General features: G+C 51.9%; 7 protein-coding genes; 3 read left to right on the top strand and 4 right to left on the bottom strand.

Moving 5' to 3' along the window:
- Window positions 1-3,134: 3,134 nt before the first annotated feature.
- CHC_T00008087001 (hypothetical protein) lies at window positions 3,135-7,525 on the top strand. XM_005711963.1 is given in 2 exon segments: window positions 3,135-7,205; window positions 7,206-7,525. 1 exon segment carries the CDS (start codon window positions 3,135-3,137, stop codon window positions 7,203-7,205), a length of 4,071 nt encoding a protein of 1,356 aa, XP_005712020.1. The 3' UTR covers window positions 7,206-7,525.
- Window positions 7,526-8,601: 1,076 nt separating this feature from the next.
- CHC_T00008086001 (hypothetical protein) lies at window positions 8,602-9,316 on the bottom strand. XM_005711962.1 is given in 2 exon segments: window positions 8,602-9,049; window positions 9,050-9,316. 1 exon segment carries the CDS (start codon window positions 9,314-9,316, stop codon window positions 9,050-9,052), a length of 267 nt encoding a protein of 88 aa, XP_005712019.1. The 3' UTR covers window positions 8,602-9,049.
- Window positions 9,317-9,319: 3 nt separating this feature from the next.
- On the bottom strand, window positions 9,320-10,861 carry CHC_T00008085001 (hypothetical protein). XM_005711961.1 is given in 5 exon segments: window positions 9,320-9,772; window positions 9,863-9,896; window positions 9,897-10,051; window positions 10,630-10,834; window positions 10,835-10,861. 2 exon segments carry the CDS (start codon window positions 10,832-10,834, stop codon window positions 9,897-9,899), a joined length of 360 nt encoding a protein of 119 aa, XP_005712018.1. The 5' UTR covers window positions 10,835-10,861; the 3' UTR covers window positions 9,320-9,772; window positions 9,863-9,896.
- Window positions 10,862-11,223: 362 nt separating this feature from the next.
- Window positions 11,224-11,387, top strand: CHC_T00008084001 (hypothetical protein). XM_005711960.1 is given in 2 exon segments: window positions 11,224-11,346; window positions 11,347-11,387. The coding sequence occupies 1 exon segment, from the start codon at window positions 11,224-11,226 to the stop codon at window positions 11,344-11,346; it is 123 nt and encodes a 40-aa protein (XP_005712017.1). The 3' UTR covers window positions 11,347-11,387.
- A 281-nt stretch (window positions 11,388-11,668) lies between these two features.
- Window positions 11,669-11,902, bottom strand: CHC_T00008083001 (hypothetical protein). Its single transcript, XM_005711959.1, has one exon. It carries the CDS (start codon window positions 11,900-11,902, stop codon window positions 11,669-11,671), a length of 234 nt encoding a protein of 77 aa, XP_005712016.1.
- Window positions 11,903-12,437: 535 nt separating this feature from the next.
- CHC_T00008082001 (hypothetical protein) lies at window positions 12,438-14,708 on the bottom strand. XM_005711958.1 is given in 2 exon segments: window positions 12,438-12,836; window positions 12,837-14,708. 1 exon segment carries the CDS (start codon window positions 14,706-14,708, stop codon window positions 12,837-12,839), a length of 1,872 nt encoding a protein of 623 aa, XP_005712015.1. The 3' UTR covers window positions 12,438-12,836.
- A 5,060-nt stretch (window positions 14,709-19,768) lies between these two features.
- Window positions 19,769-20,287, top strand: CHC_T00008081001 (hypothetical protein). The gene has a single exon (XM_005711957.1). It carries the CDS (start codon window positions 19,769-19,771, stop codon window positions 20,285-20,287), a length of 519 nt encoding a protein of 172 aa, XP_005712014.1.
- Window positions 20,288-22,289: the final 2,002 nt, after the last annotated feature.

Below are 22,289 nucleotides of genomic sequence, written 5' to 3'. Positions count from 1 at the left end.
GGTGCCACTCGTACGCTGTTGCTGTGGTTTTTGTCAGTTGTTTGGGTGTGTGTGGATTGGGGTCGTGGAAGTGTTGTATTTTTGGCGATCGGGTTTTGGTGGGTGTGCGATTTGGCAATAGGTGTGCTGATTTTGTCGCTGATCGGGGTGGGGTGGCCTGTGCTGTGGCCGTTGGTTGCTTGGTCGTCGTGCGGTTGTTGGCTCGTGTTGGCATAGTGCGTGCACTTTTGGCTGTGTGTCGGGTGGTGCTTTTTCGGGGTGACCAGGCATAGGCGTGCAGTGATTTATTCCATGGAGCCGTGCCGACGACTTTGTTTCGTCTGTCCCTGATGTGTGCCGTATTTGTGTCAAATGTCACCGGGCACTTTAGTGATGCTAGAGCGTGGACAGATACTAGTGTGTATGGAATGTTCGGGCTGTGTACTGCTTTGAGGCGTAGGGGGTACCCCTTATTGGTATATGTCTGAATGGTGCCGGCGTGGGTGCATATCGTGAGTTGGTTAGTTGCTGTGAGAGATTTTGTGGGATGGGCGAGGAGCTTCATGTGTGGTAGGGGCGGGATGTGTGCGTGGGATGCGCTGCCGAGTCTAGGATGAACGCACCCGCCTCGCCTTGGTGGTGGTCGGGTTCGGTGTCGGTGTCGTCCATGTTGAGCTCACTGTAATGCGCGTCGTCTGGTTCGAGGATAGCTCGTGCCTTGGGGGCGGGTCGCCGACGTGCTGTCTTTTGATTCTGCGGATGTGTTTGGTCTCGACATTCGCTGTCCGCGTGTTGCGGGTTCCTGACGCCCTTTGAGATGTGATGGCGGCAGGGGTTGGTGTGTTTTGTGGCGGGTCGGCGTATTTGGCGGGGTTGGGGGCGCCGCGCGTGGGTTGGTAGGTACGCTCGTGGGCTGGCTGCTGCTTTTGGCCAAGGGTTGCTTGGTTGGATGGCTTGACGGTATGTTTCGACTCGATTGTATTTGTGCACGAAGTCCTTCACGTCTTTTGGTTGCAGTGACAGGAGCTGGAGTCCGATGTCTACTGTTGTTGGGTTGTGTTTGAGGCCTTCGATCATGTAGTCTACTGTTGTGCTCTGTTTGGCGATGTCGGGGTAGCGAGCCGCGATCATTTGCGCCCTAATGGTCTCATGGCGTTGGACGTATTCATAGATTGATTGGCCTGGTTGGATGTGGCACTGTTCCGCTAGTTGTTTTAGGTACAGGTGGTCACTCGCATTCGTTGTGTCGAGATGGGCTTTGAGCTTCTCAAGGATGTCGTGTGGTGTGGGGTTCTCGTCAGGCATAAGAAGGAGGTTGATGATGTCCGCTGGAATTGTGGCTAGCATTTTGCCCAAGAGTTTGTGCCTGGCGTGGAGGTAGGATTTTCGTTCCTGCTCGTCGTCTGGGGTGGGTGGGTTGCCCTCGATATGTTCGATTGCATCTTGTGTGTAGGCTGCGGATTTTATGGCCAGGAGCCATGGTCCGTAGTTAGATCGGTCGAGCTTGAGGATATCCTTAATGTCCATGGTGGTGAGCGTGTGAGATCGTTGTTGCCTGGGAGGAGGGATGTAGAGAAGGGCTGCTGGATGCAGGAGGTTGGGTGTTGATGAGGATTCGGAAAGGGGGCGGCGGGGGCGGGTTGTGATGCCTGTCTTTCCGGCTGGTCTGTTTGCAGACGCTCAGCGGCTGCGAGTGCGTGTAGCGCGATCCAGTTTGCGTTCAGTTGATGGTGTGTCGTAGTGGTGCGAAGCGGGCCATAACCTGATGAATCGTAATCCTCATGGGGGTGTCTTTACTCGTCGTCGCCGTCTCGTGGGTCTAAGTACCGCTGGTGACAGACTGTAATGCTGACAGCCTGTCCTTGCGGTCCGTCAGTAGCTATGGTCCCCGCTAAGTTTCCGGTCGTTTATTTCCCATATAACCAATCAGAGCAGTGTATATTCCCAACCCCTTCTGAGAGGCTCTGAGGGGCCCTAAATACGGACACGAGGATTCGCTGCGCATATCGCAGGCAATGCGCATAATCGGGGACGCATATTAAGGTACATCGACTGTACTACCCTACCCCCAGCGCCTACGTACAGGGGGGGTCGCTCAATAGTGCCTACTTTAGTAGTGCTTCCCTCTATATAGTGCTATGGCTCACCCTCTGGCACAGGTTATCACACGCTCACACGTGTATCATCCGGCATGGTTCAGTACTCAAAGGATGAAGTTATTTAGTTGTGTTCTACAGGCTTTGTTGTGTTTGTGTTAGCAGTGTGCTTTGTCCCCAAATATATGTATTTGAGCCTCCTTTCTATAGTGCCATCCCCCCAATAGTGCCATAGCTAGAGGTATGTCACGCTATAGCACTATATCGTAGGAGGCACTGTACTAGAATATCCGCACTCGAGGCCGGTGGACAACCCACACTTATCTACTCCCACGAGCCCCCCCTCCGTGTTTGCCTCCCGGCAGACTCTCCTGTGCGGCGTGATACGCCAGCCCGTTCCCACGCTCTAAGATACTTGTAGACTCGAGAGAGTTGCTGCAGCGCTTGTTTTCGACCAGGACAACGCAACAATTCCTCGCATCGTCACTTATTATGAACTATTTCATCTTTGGACCACACGTTACTTGTTGGGGCTTCGGCGCATCTACGAACGTCCCCTTCCTTGCCTACACTGACGCTTTCCTCCAGAGCCTTCCTTCTCTCTCCACAGCCAGCAGTCGCTCCCGTAAATCCCATCTACCCCACCTTGACCGTGTTATTTCTCGCAAGTATCCCTTCACTTCACGGTACACGATTGACAAAGACGAGTCATTACAGTGAGCTCTCGTCTCTGCAAGTAAACACACCCAGACTTTCACATCAAAACCTCCTAGATTCTTCCAAGAAATGAAGACGGAGAGATTGGGCGAAGAGATGGCCTTCGACGATCTCGCTGAAAACACCATCATCGTCCTGTTGGCCTACACCGCCGCCTTCCTCCCGTGGACTGCTCTCACCACCTTTGACTTTATCTCTGCCAAATGGCGCAGGGTACGTGACGTTCGTATCGCCGGCTACGTCAACCTTGTTCTCGCGCTAGTCCCGGCAATCTACATACTGTTTTACATGGTCGTGCAATCCAATGTCGATCAAAAGGAGATGTTCACTGCGCTGGTCGCTATGCTGTTTGCGTTGCTGCACGTTGTGCGGACGTTATGGGGACTGTGGCAGTTGCAGCTATTTGTCAAGTGGGCTGTCAAGAGCATTAAGTCGTTGCGGGCCCTTGGGATTGAATATGAGCTCAACACGGGCGCCCGTACTGGCTATGATGGGAAGAAGCAAACCCAGAATGGCGAAGAAAGAGAACAGGAAACCACGAATATCGGTACTACGCAGGAGCCCGGAAATACCGACGACAAGGAAAAAGTGCACTCTGTGGCTGAAATTGTAGATGAACTATGGGTGAGCGATGAACTGATTGAGAACCGTGTGTCCCATGGGAATGCTCGGTGCTACATAGTGTTTGACAAGATTGAGTTTAGAATAGATCCAAAGAGAAGAAACGTGTTTCGTCAACGAATCGTGCTTCTGTTACAGGCGCTCTCGATACCATTTCGGTATGTGTATGGAATAGTGCAGAAATGGCTTGGGAATGGGTCTATACCCTGCTTTGTCCAGGTACCGCACGAGCCAGAGGATGTGTGGCTGCGATGGTGCGTGGCGTTTGCGGCGCAGGGGTTGAACAAGTGGATAACGGAGTTCACCGTTGCGCCGGAAGTCGATGATGAGGATGGGGCGATAAATAACTTGGAGCGGTACGAAAGACGACGAGAACACCTGGCTGGGCGCGTGCTGGCGACGGCCGGAATACAATTGTGGCTGGGGAGTTGTTTGCCGCTGGGTGAAGGCAAGTCGCTTTTGTCAAAAGAGGACTTGTTGCGACGAGCGATGACGAGTGGACGTGGAATGCCGTTCGATGCAGTGCAGAGGAATGCGGTCTTGCGGCCTGGAAAGGGGTACAAGGCCTATGAGAGAAAACTAAATCGACTCATTAATGGAATTCCGGTGGAGTTTGAAGAACAAGTGGAAGAGTTGGACATCGAGAGAGTGGAGTGGCTTGCGATTTTGCTGTACATAGGAGAAGAACGGATTGGCAACGGAAGTGCGAGCAGAGATTCTCGTAGATCTGAAGAGTATGAGAAACTGGAGCATGACGATTTAGCGATTGAAAATATGCGAGCACAGCTGGGCATGGGCAACAGAACTTCAGGAGTGGATGCAGCGGAAAGAAGGAATGCTAGCATATGCGGGTTTACGATGCCAGAACGATACTTTCATGAAGTATCCAAAGAGAATAGACTGGTGACCAAGGTCGGGGACCTTGTCGACTGCTGGTTAGCGCTTATAGCGGGAGTGCAAATGCAATTCCTGGTGAGTAAAGACGAAGAATGGCTAGGACGTTGTCTGGGTCAAGTCGAACATGACCAAGAGACTGTGGTGAGCGTAGAAGGCGTGGAGATGGGAGGGATGGAAAAGAGGGGGAGCAGCCTCTTCATGAGACATGTTCGAATTGAAGAAGCGATGCAAGCATTCCAGTTTGGAGTCGTGGGTCAAGAGTTTGAGCAGTTGGAGCAGACATTGACGTTTATGGGATATTCGCTGGAGAGCGTGCGTACGAGACTGGGAAGGTGGGTGAAAGCGAACACGGACTCGCAGAGTGGGGCGTGGAGGCCTTTGATGTTTCAAGCGGGGGAGTTGATATCGGGGTGGACGGAGGTTGGGCGTGTATCGAATGATGTGTCACGTACCCTGCGGCAGAGAGAAGGGAATGCAGTACTGAGGGATCGGGCGGTGCAGTGTCGTGTAGTGTGGGAGTTGCAATGTGTTTTGAGGGAAAGGGTATCGGGAATGGAAGGGAGCCCGAGCAGTATGGTAGCGGTGGCGCTTTGCATGGTCAGTTTTCCGTCGCTGGTTGTGATGAATACAGAAGAAGCGAGCGAGGAAATCAGTGACACGGATGTGCGGTCAAGCGAGGCAGGGGGGGTGGCAATCTCGGAAAATCGAGATAGTGTGTCAGTATCATTCGGGAATGAGCAAAGAGGTAGGGATGCGGAAGAAGAGAGGAAGAAACGGAGCGAAGAAATGTTTGTGATAGTGCCGATTTGTGGGCCTCAGAGAATGAGGCTTCAGGTACAAGTGGGCGACGATGACGATTGGAGCAATAGAAGTGGAGCGGGCGATAGAGGATGCAAAGTGAGAGTACGGTTGTGCCGGGGGGCGGCATCGCGAGATGAGCGGTTTGAGTGGGGATGGTGGCGGGAGGCGGCGTTGGGACGTATGGAGGGATTGAGGCGATGGCAGAAGAATCATGGTATGTGTTCGCCAGACTTGCATGCCGGGCACCGGAATATGACGTCAGGCATCGTGTGTGTAAAGCCAAGAGCACACAAAACGGGGACAGAGGTTGAGATGTGGTCGGGATGGGAACCGTTTCGAAGCCAGCAATGCAGATTTGAGCTAGAAGGGGACAAAGTTCTTGCGAAATTTGAAGTGAGCATGCGACACGGTGATCTCGTTGTTACAAAGAAAAACATTGCGACATCCCACACCCAAGCCGTCGGGGAGAGAAGGTTCACGATGTACGAAGACAATGACCGCGAGGCCTTACAAGACGGATGTTTGATAGTAGGAGAAGCACTGGTTGATAAGTCGCCAGGTTGCTTGAGCTCAGTCAGGGCTGGAGTATATGAAGATGAAGAGTTTGCGAAGAACCTGCCAGCAAAAGGCGAAAATGTTATTGGGGAAGAGTTGGGCCAGGTCCGAAGAGACATTTTTCTGTTGAAGGTTGCTGCACTGGAGCATGGTGATATGAACGCGTTGCAGAGATGCGTGAAGCTCCTCACCGACTCGAGTGAGGAGATCACAGAACACATGATATTGACGAACAGGCGACGAGCTGGAGAATTGGTGCTAGCTTTTTTCCACAGTGTTTTTGTGAGCAGAAAGGGGAGTGGCGGGGTCAAGGGGGGTGGAAGAGAGTTTGAAGCGTTGTTTTCATTATTACAAGAGCTTGTGGAGAAATCGGCTTTTGACAACTATGTCGTGGATGTGGTTCTGGATTTTCTGAAATGCGCAGTAGATCTGCGTATACCTGAGGATGTACGAAGCTGCCTCATATGGATGCGAAGGTTGATAGCAAGATCACTGAGATTGGATAAGTTGGATTGTCTTTGTCGCAGTTTTGAAGAAATACTTGGAGCGGAACGAGGGCAAAGAGTGGCTATCCATCGGAAGCAGTTGTTCTTCACGGACAGTGAGGTGACCGAGTACGACGTGCGTACTGTTAACATTTTGGAAAAGGCTCTTCTGGAACGCCAGATTGAGGAGCATGATGATGTCCCGGCGATGAACAAGCTAGGACTGATGGTGCATAACGGCGCAGAAGGAGTAGAAGCCGATGTGGTACGCGCAATGGAGCTTTATGAGCTTGCAATATCGAAAGGCGATGATGGCTCTGCGATGAACAACCTAGGTTGTTTGTTAGAGAAGGGAGGGGAGGGGGTCGGGAAGGATGCGGTACGAGCCAAGGAGTTGTTGGAGCGTGCAATCAATGAGCATGATCATGTCGAGGCGATGAACAATCTAGGACTGGTGGTGGAGGAGGGCGCAGAAGGAGTAGAAGCCGATGTGGTACGCGCAATGGAGCTTTATGAGCTTGCAATATCGAAAGGGGATGACGGCTCTGCAATGTGCAACCTTGGTTGTTTGTTGGAGACCGGAGGGGAGGGGGTCGAGAAGGATGCGGTACGAGCCAAGGAGTTGCTCGAGCGTGCAATCAATGAGCACGATTTTGTCCCGGCGATGAACAGTCTAGGAGTGATGGTGGAGGAGGGCGCAGAAAGAGTAGAAGCCGATGCCGTACGCGCAATGGAGCTTTATGAGCTTGCAATATCGAAAGGCAGGAACGGCATCGCGATGTACAATCTCGGTATCTTGCTGAGAGGCGGGGCGGAGGGTTTGGATTGCAATTTGGTGCGCGCGGCTGAGCTGTTTGAGATGGCCATTGAAGAGGGCAACAACACAGACGCAATGGTGGAACTCGGAAATCTGCTACGCGATGGAGCGGAAGGAGTCCAGCGGGATACAGATCGTGCATGCAGATTGTACGAGAGGGCCATCAAAGAGGACAACCATTCCGAGGCTGTAGAGAATCTTGCTGCGCTGCGCGATGTCACAGAAGACGGAGATTGAACGATTTCAGAAGTCAGCAAGAGCACTCTCCCGAACGGAGATGGCGGGTGCCGTCGGGGAGAGCAGAAGGGAAAACCCGAGGCTCAAGGCGAGTAGAGTTCCCTTCGTTAAGACCCCTGTAGAAGATGGGATAAAGACGTGGTTCCTACCGTCCGGCAGCGACGGATAGATCGCCTATGCCGAGTTCAACCCCTTTATCGGGACAATGAACTCGGAGGCAGCGGCCGGCGCTAGTGTCTAGACGACCGTCAATTTGACCTCATATGAGGCTAGCTTTTTTTTCAAAAAAATATAAATTAAATCGAAACTTTAAAAAGTCAGTTTGGACACCATTTCTTTAACGTATACGCCCTCGGCAATAACATCTTGCAAAACATTGGGATGGCGGTTGTCAATGCACAGAGAGACTAATGAGAATCTAATGAACTAAGAATCTAATGAAGTTTCAATGATCAGTTGACTTTTTAAACAGGCGTTTTGGTTTCGAAGATATCAACATAAACGTTTTGAGGTTGGTCAAAAAGGCTCCCTTTTTGGGCATTTTAAAAATGGCTGGAAAAGACGTGCAGATCTCACCAAACTCCATCCTTCCGCAACGCAGAAGTCAACTGCGGTGGCGAGAGTATCTTTTTCCATCTTGTTGAGTTAGCGCAAGTCGAGAAAAAATAAGTTGAAAAGTGACCTCATATGAGTTCATTTGTCACCTAGACACTAGAGGGCGCCCGCCTCAGGCTGCACCCGGAACGGAGAACGGAATCAGGACTTGTCGAGGTGGCGCAACGGAGGAGTCCTTTTGCTCTCGCCCCGTCGCCGCTTTAGCTTTCAACACTCATTTGACCTGTTGTGGTTGGTCGCTGGTGCAATCCACGGGCATCCCCGACTACCCCGAACCGGTTAAGCAGTTTCGTTCGGTCGTGCCGTCTTTCGCCTTTGTAGTATCCTGCGCTTCCACCTCCGCCCCCGCTTGGGTTACACGCACGCACTAGTATGTAATGCGCAAGAACTTGACAAGTAGGGTTGACGACTCAAGCTCAGAGAGCGAGGCGCAAGATGCGAGAACTTGACAACTTGAACGGATCGCTTCGTATCTATGTTTCATTTTCATTGTGCACGTAGTACAATGAGATATCCCTCTCCAGATTGTGCGAGACCCTGTATGCCGGCGATCGTGTCAGAGAGCGGAAGAGTGGGAGACCGCGCGCTCCGATTGCGATCCGAGCAGTCGGTCTTCTTTCTTTCTGACCTTGCCAAGGATGGCGAAAAGACTGCCTTTTGCACTTCTATGTGGCAATGACTAGAGGAACTTTACCCCCACCAACTACGTCCTCTTCCAACGATCACCGCCAATATCCCCTCTTGTTACACCCGAACCAGTCATGTTTGCCAGCCCCAGCAATCAAGAAGTAATCAAACTTTACTTTCACAATTGTTTTTACTCGCAGCTCTAAAAGATACGCATCTCAAACCCAGCATCTGTGTGCATTCGCACTTGATTGTAAAACCAAGTATTCGATCGCCACTTGCTTGCATTCCACCACCACCGTTAGGGCGTTAGGGCGTAAAAGAGGCCCCATTTCCGAACCAACATTCTGTGAGCGTCCGTATAGTTTCCTCGTTTTCCTCGACTACATCTCAGAAGCCAGGTTTCCATTGTGCTTTCCAACTCGCTCCCTGAACGTGGTGGGAGTCCAGTTGTGCCCTGCCCATGTTTTGCGTTTCCGTTCTAGAGGTAGTGGTTGACATCATGTTCTCGCACCTGCTGACAGCTGCTGGGCGAGATACCGAGCTGGTTGGACACAAGAACTGGCGAAGACTCCAAACGCCGCGAGACTCGAGTGTAAAATCTACGTTTCAGCACGGTACAGTTGGTCTCTATATGGGGTACTCATTCTTTTCGAAGCGCCCTCAAGGAGCTGGCGGGTGCAATCGAAAGGGGAGGGAGATAAGCAAATGATACGAAGGGGTTTTTTCAAACGACTGGAAATGCGTGGATTGGAATACTTGTGGCTTGCAACAATGAGAGAATCGTGCGATTCTCTTTGGGCTTCATTTCCGCTTAGCGCAGTACTCGATAGCGCGACTTGTGTGGGTGCTCTTCTGACATGCAACATTGATTGTTGGACAAATGGCCCTAGTGTTTTTCGATCATTTGCCAAAGAGAACTTGGAAGCTGACCTTGGAGCATCATATTAACGGTTGAGATACTTTGTATAAGCTCTTGGATGTGAATGGCTCTTCCTCTGTACGTGCACAAGGGTGAGGTCATGGAGTGTTACATAATTGCCATTTTGTGCAATGGGCGGCGCACGTCGGTTCGCGGATGTCGCAGTAGCAGTAGCAAGAGCCTCGAGCGGTTGGGCAGCGGTTGCAGTGGAGTTGAAGGGGGACGCCCAATGTACGTGGGTCCGCCCGAGTTTGTGTCGATTGCGGCGCTGTGGTGACGGCGAGCCAAGCACGTTGCGCCGCGATGTGGAGGAGGATGTAGGTTGCAGTGCTGGGACCAGCAAACAACGGCGTGAAGCTCAAAGTTGGTCCAACCTGATCTACGGTAACAGGCGCCTGCTCTCCTTTGCTCCCAGGAAGATAGGAGAGCAGATGCCAATTAGATTAGGCTTCGGGAAAGTAAGGCCGCGACACAGGAGATAATGCGCACGTACTTTGGAAGGACGCGGTGTGGGCCCGGGCGGAGCTTCAGACTGGCCAAGCCGCCTTACTACACGACGGATCGTGTGATAAGGCGGCTTGGCTTGGCTGGGCTGGGCATGGCTTAGCTTGGCGTGTGAGAAGGTCTTGCGCACCGGCACTGTGAAGCGGCAGTAGTTGGCCCAGCCACCGCAATTGTGCCGCTGCGTATGGCATCGTCATCGCCCCCAGCTGTGCTGGTGGCCACGCTGTCAGAATTTGATTTACAGAACAAACGGCAATGCCCAGAAATGCCGTCGTCGACGAGGGATCCCGGATGCAAGGAGCAGACTGTTCGGAGGACCGCAGATTCTCCGATGTCCGGCGGAGGGGGAAGGTCGGCAGGGGAGAGCGGGACGAGATGTGTGCGGATGGGGCGGGGTGAAGGTCGCCGAGGGCCGCAGGAGTAGCGGGGTCGTTGAGGTCTGCGAGCGGGCTGTTCGTAAGGGAGCGCGTTGCGCGAGAGTATTGGGCCTCGCGATGGAGGCGGCGGATGACACCGGCAGTGGCGGCCGCGTCGAGAGTCTGAGCGGTGAGCAGCAGGGGAGGCGTGAGGACAGTAAAGTCGTCGTAGACGCGGCGGGCGTGAGCGAGAATAACGGGCGATGGTGGCAGAGGCGTCAGCGGGGCGAGAGAGGGGTAGCGGCGAGTTGAGCGCTCCGGCGGAAGGCCGCCTGGGTGGTCTCGAAGGAGGCGAACGCGAGGGCTGGGGGCGCCGTGGGAGCGATGGCGATCGAGGTGCTGGCGGTGGGGGAGGAGCGGGCGAGCCGGTTTCTACGCGAATCGGGGCGCCGACGGTGCGCACTGGCGTGTGAGCGGCGGGGATGAGAGCGGGTCGGGCAGAGGTCGGGTCGGAGAGGAGAGCTCGAGCTTTGGCGAAGAGTAAGGATCGGTCGCGGTGAGCTCGCGGGTACGTGTGGGAGATCAAAATTCCCGGATGCGATCATCCTGCACGGGCCAGGCGCGGGAGACAACGACGGGGCCGCAATGGAGGCCTAGGAGCGAAGAGGGGCGCTACGAGTCAGAGCGCAGGGGAGCCGCCACGAGTGGGGGCGCAGGCAAGACGGGGTGGGTGCTGAAATGGGATGGGGAAGGGGCGTGCGCATCGGTGCAGATGGTGGGAGACGGCGCGTGGAGCAGCGTTTTGGCGGGCGGGCAGGCGCGATCGGGCTCGGGGGGCTTGCTCAATGCTTGGGGCGGAATCGCAGGCGCTTGCGCTGGCGCCGGCGCCTGCGCCGACGCAACCGCTGCGCACCGCGAAGGCGACAGCGATAGCTCACACAAAGCCATCACAAAATGCACACTGCCATCACAAAATGCACACTGCCATCGCAAAATGCACACTGTCAGTGTGAGAGTTTTGATTTTAAGGTTGACGTTTGAGAGTTTTGAGATGCGTCTCACAAAACCATCACAAAAGATTCACGAAAATGTGTGCTGTTTGAGACGATTTTTGTGATGATCACAAAACGTTCTCAAAAAGTGCTACAATTCAACAAATATTCACAAACCATGTGTGACGAATGAGAAGATGGAGTGAGACGAATGAGATGACGGCGGCGAAAAGAGCAAAACTCTCACAAATCGTCACACAAATCGTCCCACTTTTTGTGACGCCCTAAATCGTCACAAACCGGTGCACAGGGTTAAGACTATCGGCCCTGCGCCGTCGTCTGTGGGTGACAGGGCGTGGTGCGCTTCGTGTGCACGTGTGCACGTGTATGGGTATTATCACACACGGCGTACACGTGGGATAGAGTCGCGATCAAAAGATGTGATCCCTATCGCATCCGGCTTGGCGCACGTGCTGACGTGGCAAGCTCTGTCTCCGATATCGGAGAGGACCCCTTCGTTTCATCAGCCAGAGGGCGCGGTTTCGTTTCGCGACCGATGCGAACCGCAAGTTGCATTCCACGCAAGCTCTCTCGAGCGAAAGTAAGCGGCGGTGAGGAGAAGCCCCGCGCAATAAACGAAGACACAGTCGCACGCTGTTGGAGAAGCGGAACTGTGACCATGTGACCATACTTTCTCTGCCTTGCCTTGTTCTACCCCCTCTATGCTTTACCTCTCAGTTCCTCTCTCAGTTCCTCTCTCAGTTCCTCTCTCAGTTCCTCTCTCTAGGCCTCTTATCCTAGGTGCCATTACGAGCGGTAGCTCGGGACCCGGTAGGCGCTCCAAAGGGCAGCTTTCTTCGCTAGTATGACGTGGCACCCTTTTTCTTCAATTTCTTAGTGAAGCCACCTCCCTCGGCCCTTCTTTGCAGCTAGACGCCTTATTTCGGCAGGGCGGACTGCCGTGCGCCGTGAGATGGCTGATGCCAGGGCGCCAACTGCGTTCTTGAGCTCCTTTTCCTCGCGACTATCAAGGTCATCGCCGTCATAATCTAAATAGCAGAATTGGGTGACCGCTGTTCTGGCAACCCCCCGACCAATCAGGTCGACTTTCTCCCTAGTGTCTAGACGACAAGCAATTTGACCTCATATGAGGTCAGTCATGGCCTCATATGAGGCCAGCTTTTTTTTTGCAAAAATATATAAATTAAATCGAAACTTTAAAACATTCAGTTTGGACACCATTTCTTTAACGTATACGCGCTCGGCAATAACATATTGCAAAACATTGGGATGGCGGTTGTCAATGCACAGAGAGACTAAGAATCTAATGAAGTATCAATGATGAGTTGACTTTTTAAACAGGCGTTTTGGTTTCGAAGATATCAACATAAAACGTTTTGAGGTTGGTCAAAAAAGGCTCCTTTTTGGGCATTTCAAAAATGGCTGGAGAAGACGTGCAGATCTCACCAAACTCCACCCTTCCACAACGCAGAAGTCAACTGCCGTGTCGAGAGTATCTTTTTTCCATCTTGTTGAGCTAGCGCAAGTCGAGAAAAATAAGTTGAAAAGTGACCTCATATGAGGTCAAATGGCCTCATATGAGGTCATTTGTCACCTAGACACTAGAGACCCCAGCACCCCCCGCAGTACTCCCGGGCTCGCAGAAATTTAACGCAAACCCGTCGTCCTGCGGAGGAGGGGCATGATCTAAGAACAGAGGTTCTAGTTTCTCACGTGGGTCCGGAAGACCGTACCAGCCGTCAAGCTGCTCTTTAGCTGTGGCAGACTCCCAATGGTCTACAACTTCAAGATGTCGACCTCCCGCTGAGACCCAACGATCATTGAGGGCGATCCTTAAGAAGAAGTCAGCTTCCGAGAACAGCCCACTGTCAATGATCTGGGCGGTACTGATAGGTCCAACAATTCTACCATCCGTGTCCCCGCACTCTCGGAACAGCGAGAAGAAGCAGTTCCCGTCAGAATTGAGCCTGAGGTGGTACGGGCTTAGTGCCAAAGTCCGGATGACCCCGTCAACGGCCATTTGAGATGCCATGGATATCCAGCCTAGCCCTTTATGCGATTTTGGGTTATTCAGGCATACACTCACTTTCCTGCATGGCTCCATCTTCGGGAACCTGACGCGGGGGTACTTCTCGATTTGTATCCTTGTCGGCTCAAGTATCTTTGTTAGTTGCCTTCTAGCCTCCCCGTCGATAAGACAGCTGTGTGAGTCGGCTCCCACGACGAAGGCTTCTAGGCGGGAGCCACAATTTCCCGCGTGTGCGCGGTCCGTGTCAACCCACACCGCTGCAGTAGTCGTGTCGTATAAATCAATCAAGTAAGAGAACATAAAGGAACCGCCTGGGATGGAGCAGACCTTGACGGACACGTCACTCCCACCAGCGAGGTCATCCCTGTCGGGGGATCGGTCCCCGTCCAAGAAGGCATTCACACTGAGGCGCCTGCCATGGTAACAGTCCTCCGGCCACCAACTGGGGCACAGTACACCGCCTACTAACCATGGCGGTCCGCACGTGTCAAGAGGCGTCTTCGTAGTTGACCTCCATGCCTCACCCACCTGTGCCGGCCTCGCCCGCCACCCGGCAACACGGTCTCCCACGGTCGCAGGAATAGGCGAGTCAAAATATATGGCGGGCGCGGTATCGGGGACTTTACTGCCGTCCTCGTATAAAGTAACATCGCCAACGGATACGAGGCGGATGAATTCGCGATACATGTCTGCCGCCGCGGCAATATAGTTTGGCCAAAACTGCCGGAGCTTGGTGGACCATGGAGAGACCGCCAAATCCCCGACGGACCTCACATGGACGACCAATTCATGCATCTCTAGGTATAGCTTGCTCTGCTCGATAGCAAAGCACCAGCCCCTTCCTCTGTTCTCGGGCCTTACCACCTGGGCGGCGAAGCCGAGGTCGCACACGTCCCAGGGTATTGGGCATGGGCCACTGACACGGCCTTCTTCCAACGCAACACTCCATTTCTCGGCTATCTCTCGGCGTGAGGCTAGAAAAATCTCCAGCTCGTCCTTCACAATATAGGTCGGCCGAGGCTTGTTTTCGCCCAGTATGTGGATGGTCTCTCCCTCAGTATCGGTGCTTCGGTCGGACCACGCACAGGCTAACTCGGGGGGTGCTGGTCCAGTGCCGCCCTCGCCGCACGAGTCGTAAAGGCTCCAACCATCTCCATCTTCGTCAACCCGCTCACTAGGGTTGAGTCTCCACATAAGTCGGCTAGACGCCGGGTGTGGGTCGTCTATGGGAGCGACAGGGGCTCTGCTCCCGCCACAGGAACAGTGCATGTTACAACCCCTGCACCTCTTGCACGTAGAGGGCGTGCCGCATTCTGGCGTTGGGCACCGTGTGCAGGAACAGTGTGTGTGACACCTCCCACATGTATGCGTCGCATCTTGGGGACACCTTGATACTCGCCCAGAGGATGTGGTCCTCGCATAACCGCATGCGGGCATATTGGGCGACTTGGCGGTGCTCTGCGACTAGGCCTTTTCGACAAATCCATCCGCACTAGGCCACTTGTGCAAATAGAATGGGCATGCGCATTTACGAACTGTATACTGTACGCACCTGCGCAGATACGGTATAGGCATTGTCATTGCCAACATACTCAACCATTTATCAAATTATAAATATTTTGGATTGCAAGCAATGTGAATTGAGATTACGAAGTCAAATTGTGCGCTTTCCGTAATATCCAAATTGCGCGGTCTTTTAGGAAGTCTCCCGCTCTTTTCCAAAACGATACAGTAACTTCGGAAGAACAGAGGTCTTCTGCAAAGTACACACCCCACCGCATCGAAAGCCCTTCCCCATGTCTCCCTTTACTTCAACTAACGCAGCTACTGCCCTCTCTCTACTCGCAGATGCAGCGGTAGAGAGAGAGAATGAACTCGAAGTACAGCTGTCTCAACCGCTCCGAGAGGACATTGACGAAGAAAACGGTTCCGAGTGTCCCATCATGGACACTTTTTATGATCAGAGCGGGGCAGAAGGTATCAGGGAGATGACTAACTTCTCCCCAATGAAATTTGAAGGGGTTTGGGAGGCGTTTAAGGGGCACATAATGTCCGAATACAATGTCGGACGAGGACGGAAATGTGACAAGACCGCCAAGGATGTGCTTTTCATGGCACTAGCCGGCTTGAAGCATGGATTGCAGTGGGATTTCATGGGAAACATGTTCGATATGAAGGTGGCAACATTTGAACGCATCATTCTAAAGTTTGTCGCAATAATATCTGGACCAACATACGAGCATTACGTTTCCCCTCAAGCCAGAAATGGAGTATGAAAAAGATAGTCGATAGCAACGCTTTGTTTCACAACTATCCGATGGCCCGCTATGCCACCGACGTGACATTCCAGCCATCAAATCGCCCGAGCGGGAACTTGAGCAAGAGTAAGCTGTACTTTAGCAAGAAACATGGCTTGTATGGATACAAAATTGAGGCATCCGTTCTGCCAAATGGGATGGAAATTGGCTGTAGTACCCACGAGCCTGGTTCTGTATCTGATTTTCGCATTTTTCAGGACATGCGACACTTTCACAAGGAGCAATTGAAAAAGTATGCTGATGAATTGGAGCTGGAGGATGATGGTCCAATGGAAGACGAATATCCACATACATGGGGGATTTTATTAGACAAGGGCTATCAAGGTTCTAAGGAGTTTTTTCGTGCCATCCATCCGACTAAGAAGGCGCGTAATGGTGTTCTGTCACCAGCACAAGTTGCAGAGAATCCACATATTCAAGCGACCGTGTACTGGTGGAAACTTATTTTGGGAGGATGTCGGGCATTTGGAACGTTGTGGCGTCAAAATGGAAATGGTCAGAGAAAATATATGATTCTATATTCATGTTGTCCCTGGGGCTGACGAACTGACATATTCGGTGGAATCCCCTTAGAGCAGATGACGGACGTCTGTACCATAAGATTACCAATCGTTGGTACAAGATTGGTACAACTCAAATCGAAAAACGCAGACGCGTACAGACCAACTATCGTGAGAAAAGGCGTAGACGTGTTGATATGAGGTTCCGCGCAAATCAAACTACTGAAAGCCCAGAGTAAATAGTGTGTTAGCATGCTGTTATACGCAAAGCATCATCGCTTTAGTAAATTCGCTTTCATTATTAGCATATGGGATATTCCTGGAATACCCCACGTATTTGCGGAATTGTTTGGTGCACACAGTAACTACCAAATACTATTGGTAACTCCTAAGTCTTTGAGAAATATCCACATGTTAATGTGGGAGCCTCATATTTCCGGATGTGTTTTACTGTAGAGATCATGACCACATAAACAAAGAATGGCTGCATTTACGAAAAACACATCAACTTTACGTAAAGACAGAGCGATTACACAATACAGTATCAATTATCATAAACAGCGTCGAAATGCAGAATTTTAAATTTTTTTACACAACCCCGCCCCTTTGCGCATTGCCACGCCAAACGCTCATAAGACACATTTCCCACCGAATTCACTTCAACATTGCGCATTAACTGTGCACAAATTCTGTCCCAGCGCTATCACCAGACCAATTTAGCTCCTTTTCTTCTCACACTATGCCGGTTTCTCCCAGTCGCTCCCGTGCCCGTCTTACACCTCCCAATGCTCCTTTAGCGGAGCATGTCGACGTTAATAACGCACTGAGACTGCTTGCCGATGCAGCTGTTCAACGCGAGACAGAAATTGACGAATACGACATCGACCCCACAAAAGAAGACTCTGATGACGAATGCACGTCCAGCTCTCCTGTGTTTGATAAATTTTACAACACAGGAGGATCTGAGGCGATCGTGCAAATGTCAAACTTCGATGTAAATGAGTTTGGAAAGCTTTGGCTTCTCTTGCAAGACCACGTCACAACTAACTGGAATGTGGGGCGAGGACGAAAGTCACAGTTTAGTGGCAAGGATGTTTTGTTGTTCACTTCGACAGCACTTAAACACGATGGGCAATAGGACTACTTGGGAAGCCTGTTTGGTGTGAGTGGTCCTAAGTTTGAGCCCACAGTTATGAAGTTTATTGATGTAGTTTTCGAAGAACTATATGAGACTTTAGTGCTTAACACGGGGGAGTCTTGGCCAATGACAAGGATGCTACAGACACAAAAGACGTTTAAGACATTTAAGTTTTGTCGTTATGCTACAGATGTTACTTTTCAGCAAGCTTTCAGACCAAGTGGATCTATGGAAGAGGGAAAGAAGTAATTTAGCGGAAAGCATAAGCTGTACGGTTATAAGGTGGAGGTCTCCGTGTTACTAAACGGACTGGCTATTGGATGCTCAGATCATTATCCGGGCTCCGTTGCTGACATCGACATTATGAGAAAAATGGAAGATTTTCACATTGATGCTATGTCTAAGAAGGAAGGCGAGATGGACATTGCAGACGTTGGCATATTATGTGAAAAGTATGATAATACCTGGGGACTATTGGCTGATAAGGGCTATCAGGGCTCAAGTGAGTTTTGCGATCTGTCATACCAAGGCGCAAACCCGTGAACGGACACTTGACGTTAGAAGATGAGGCTCAAAACAAGAAGATTTCGTCAGATCGAATAATTGTGGAAAATTTCTTCGGGAGATTGTGCACAAACTGGAATATTTTATCAAGCAAATACAGGTGGGCTGAGAAAAGTTATGATAAGATTTTCCGCTTGTGTATCAGCCTGACAAATCTCCATGTCAAGTGGCATCCGCTCCGTGCTGCTGATTTTGACCGTCACAATCAGGTTAAAAATAGGCAATACGCGATTGGGGAGGATACAGTACAGAAGAGGAGGCGTGCGCAGGAGAAATACGGTGCGAAGCGCCGCCTTCGTCTTGGGTTAGAGCTGTACACGGCCGACAGAGACAGTGATCGTTATGATTCTATCTTTGATTAATATTTGGGTACATTTTTTGTAGTACTGTAATCATCAAGTCAAAATTGAGTACACACGTTTTCATCAAAAATGCAGAATAAATTTGAAATTTATCCAGCTATACGTAGCAATCTGGTGTTTTCGGTAACGACTCAATCTTTCAGCAATATGTCGTTAATTACGCACGAAGTCTGCATTTACAGAGTATATCTACTGGCCGGGCCTCGCTAGTTGTTCTCTGGCTCTCCTCTCCCACAATTCCCGCGAAGTAAAAGTGGAAGGGTGTCTCGATCTCGATTTCAGTAAATCATGTTTTTGCGCGCAATTGCGCGCAAAAACTGCCAGATAATGCTGCAAAATGAAAAAATTACCGCTTCGGCCTTCTTCAGGCGATCCACCGATAATCGCGATCAACCATCGAAATCGAGATCCCCCATGCCTTTTGAGGGTCCCTGTAGCCCATCTCCATGCAGTGTCTCCTTGCCCATTAGCCTCGAAGCTTCTTCATGGCATGCTTGAAAAGATGCATGCAAGGTGTTAAGCGCTCTGAGTCTCTGCGGCACGGATATTCATGATATACGGATACCGGACCCAGCGGAATTTCACTAGATCCCATATGTCCGAAAGGCAGCCCCAGTGAGATGGTCCTGTGCCGGACCGGCACTGCCGGTGGTCCAGTCTGATCCAAACCTGAATCTCGAGTCGGACTTCGAAAGTCGAAGATCGAATCACGGCAATAAGGAGGGAGTCCCTCCCTCCCTCTTTCACCGGCACACGTCACTCCGCTCCACGTCATGACTTTCCGTCTCCGCCACCGCGCCTCCTTCTCCACCTCCACGGTCTCGCAAGCGCATCAACTGCACATCCCCCGCTCCTCTGCCGCACCAAAGTAGACCTGTACCTGGCGGCTTACCTCACAAATTCCCCCATCCACCTCCATCAACGAGGCTCCGCCTCCGCCCTAGGTCTCTGCAGTGCACGTCGTGTCCGTGTCAGACAATGCTTCACACATTGCCTTCGTGCCACGCGATGAAGGCTGCATCACTCTCGTTTCCCTCAACACGCGCCCTTCGTGTGTTTCGCTGTTTTTATCCGTCGACATAAATCCCGCCATTGCTACCTCGGTCTACTTCTTTTCTCTTTGTCTAGCAGAATCTGACGCCCCAACTACGTACGTATGAATCGGTTCCGCTACTGGCTATGTCGCCCTCTTCTCCACACTCACCTGCGAGCCACTATTTATCACACGACCTGGCCCCGATCTCCCCATCCGTCGCCTCTGTCTCTATCCGCCTCTGCAGCTAGCTCCACTCGCCCCGGTCTACCTTTCGCTTTCCTCCAACGCCGCTCTAGTCGCCATAGTCGGCTGGGGCGGAACCGTTGTCCAATTCCCGCCGTCGGAGTTGGGTCTTATTGCCTCCCGCGAAAGCCCCTCATTCGTCGATCTTCGCGGGGCGGGGTGGACAGGCTGGAACACAAACATTTAGCACGCTGTTCTTGATGTCGCAGATTGCTCAACAGATCCAGATTCTATTTGCGATCTCGACCTGCCCCCAGGCCAGGCAATGCCCGTGATGTCGCCAAACGGACTGCTTCCTCCAAGTTCTCTGTCGCGAAAGGGTTCCTTTTCTCACGCATGACCGGCGAACAAACTACCCCAAACCCCACCGAAGAAGAAAGAAATGCGGTCACAGGCGCTGCCCGCTTTATCATTTCATGGGAAAATGACAACACCCCCGATAATGCATCAATCAACCTTTGTGATATCCGCCATTCTACTCGAAAATCGGTCAATGCCGTTTTGTCTCGCAGTCGCAAATCCATCGACATCAACGATATTGCTGCGTCATATGGCTTGCAATCCCAAAACTGGCGACCGTTAAGCGACTCAGTGCTTTATGGAGACCATATCGCACTCACAGAGACTGCATTAGACCAGAGCAACTCCAAAAACGCATTTTCACCACAACGAAGTCATTTTGCTGGGGAAGAGGTAGCACTTGCTGCCAAACTGCCCCATGACGCTAAAGTGGTTGAGCGAATTGCTGCTGCACCTCTCCCTTGCTCTTTGTTGGCCACGTCGCACACATTAAGTCGGATTTTCGTCCAGGATTCAAGAGACTTGTGCGTGCTGCGAGAGCTGAAGGGATACTGAGACGCCCACGTTGCCTGGATTGCTCACGAAGGTCCGTTGTTGGCCATCCTGGCTCCTCGTCTCAACGTCCTCTAGCTTCATAGGCCCCTGGATGTGAAAGGAATAGCTGCGTTTCACTTGCGACCGGGCTCCATGCTTGTGCGATCTGCCATAAATCGCGCGCTTTTCATCTAACCAGACGGACATTTGTACGAGCTCATGCGCTCAAGAAAGAGCGGTGGTGTTGCCGCCGGGGATACCAAAGAGGAACAACTCAATAGCAAAGCGGAGGAGTTGAAAGCTGCCCATGCAGCAACAGTGAATGGGGTGCAGGATATGACTGAAGCGGTTAGGACCTGGCAAAGTGGGTCGGTTGTTGACCACGAGTCCTTGCATATGTTTGTAGAGGCCGTGAAGAAAGGGCAGACGAGTGTTGCAGTCGAATGTTTGCAAAAAGTCCGCGACTGTCGGCAAAAAGTCGCCCACCTCATGACGGCTGTCCTAACTTGCGCTTCATACGTTCATCGCAAGCCGCAAGCATGTCATGAATCATGTCGACTAGCCGATAATAGAACCTCGCAGAGTACCCGACCAACGCGTCCCACCTTCACGAGTCTTGCAATTCGATTCCTCCGTCCCGGCCGCGCGACACTTCTCTCGGGCTTCCATTGACTCTCCCGCGCCACTGACTTTGGATACTTGTCAGGAAAACTCAGCATGCAGCTTTCCGAGAACTTGCGTTGACATCGAGACAAACCGGGGCTCAGGTCTTCTCGAAACTTGCTACCATACCCCACCAGCGGGCCTACTCGTCTGCACAACAACCGCGGATTGCCCCGAGGGCGAGCTGTGCGCCTCGATCGCTAATGATATCGAACCTATCTGCCTTCCCCCGCATCGTTGAAGAATTGGACCTTTTATTTTTCGATGACGACATGCCCAATCCCTCGGCGCCGGCTGAGCCGACTGGTCCAACCTCTACCTCTGGTGGCTTTACCGGCGATCCATGCGAATCTGACTTCGATTGCCAAGGGGATAGAAAGTGTCGTGGGGTAACCAGTTCGCGCTGCGATGGAGAAACCGACTGCTTTTGCAGTGTATTTCAACTGCAGCTTTGCAGAGCAAAGCTGCATTTAAAATACTCCGCAAAAGTGTGCAAAGTTTGCACATGCACATGAAGAGTGCGTGCCACGAGAAGTTTGCGCCTCGGTATCACGAGATGACGAGTCTTTCTGCTGAACTTGTCGAGAATTTTGGTGAGTTCTTAGAAGTAATGGGGGAAATCTCGCTTGTTCCTGAATAGTCTCCTGGTAAGGTTTTTGTGGCGCCCTTACCGCCGACAGGTGGTCTGACAGCCGATTCTTGCTTCGATTCTTCTGACTGCCAGGAAGACCGACCCTGCGAAGGCGATGACTGCTCGTTGGGCGATACACGTTTTTGCTTGCCCCCCGTGCCACAAATATGTTCATCAAGCACTGAGTGCGTTACGGGGGAAGTGTGCGCGATTTTGGAAGGCCTGGATGGTCCTTTCTGCTTTTCAAAAGAATTCGTGAGATAGTTTGGGCATAGGGATGTGCGAAATAGCCCTGGTGTAAGCTTAACGGGAGATGCGTGCGGGTTGGATCTGGGATGCTCCGGCGCCCACTCCTGCTTGACGCAGGAGCGTGGGGTCTGTTCATTTAATTGCATTTGTGTCCAATACCAGGTGATCATGTGTGGAAAGCGCCGATTACAAAACTGGAGAGGTTTGTGCTGCTGCGTATGTCGTGTCAGAAGGCGGCATTTTTTATCTAATAACGTGGTGGACGCCGTGCCAGAATTGGTTGAATTGCTTCGGACTCTTGCTATCAACCCTCGCCGTCACTCTGTTGAACGCACAAGTCAACTAGCTCACCTTCCTCATGCAAGAGTGAGGCGTCTTTAACGGCGATGCTGTCTGCTTCTTTCTCAAGAGCAGCGTCCAGATGATCGTCGGCATCATCGCCTCACTCAAGGTTGGCGCTTGTTACGTGCGGCAGCACGT

Source organism: Chondrus crispus, genomic scaffold (genome assembly GCF_000350225.1).
Source record: "Chondrus crispus Stackhouse genomic scaffold, scaffold_93, whole genome shotgun sequence".
Taxonomy (NCBI): Eukaryota; Rhodophyta; class Florideophyceae; order Gigartinales; family Gigartinaceae; genus Chondrus; species Chondrus crispus.
Note: the sequence above shows the minus strand (reverse complement) of the source record. Positions and strands in the feature narration are given on the sequence as shown.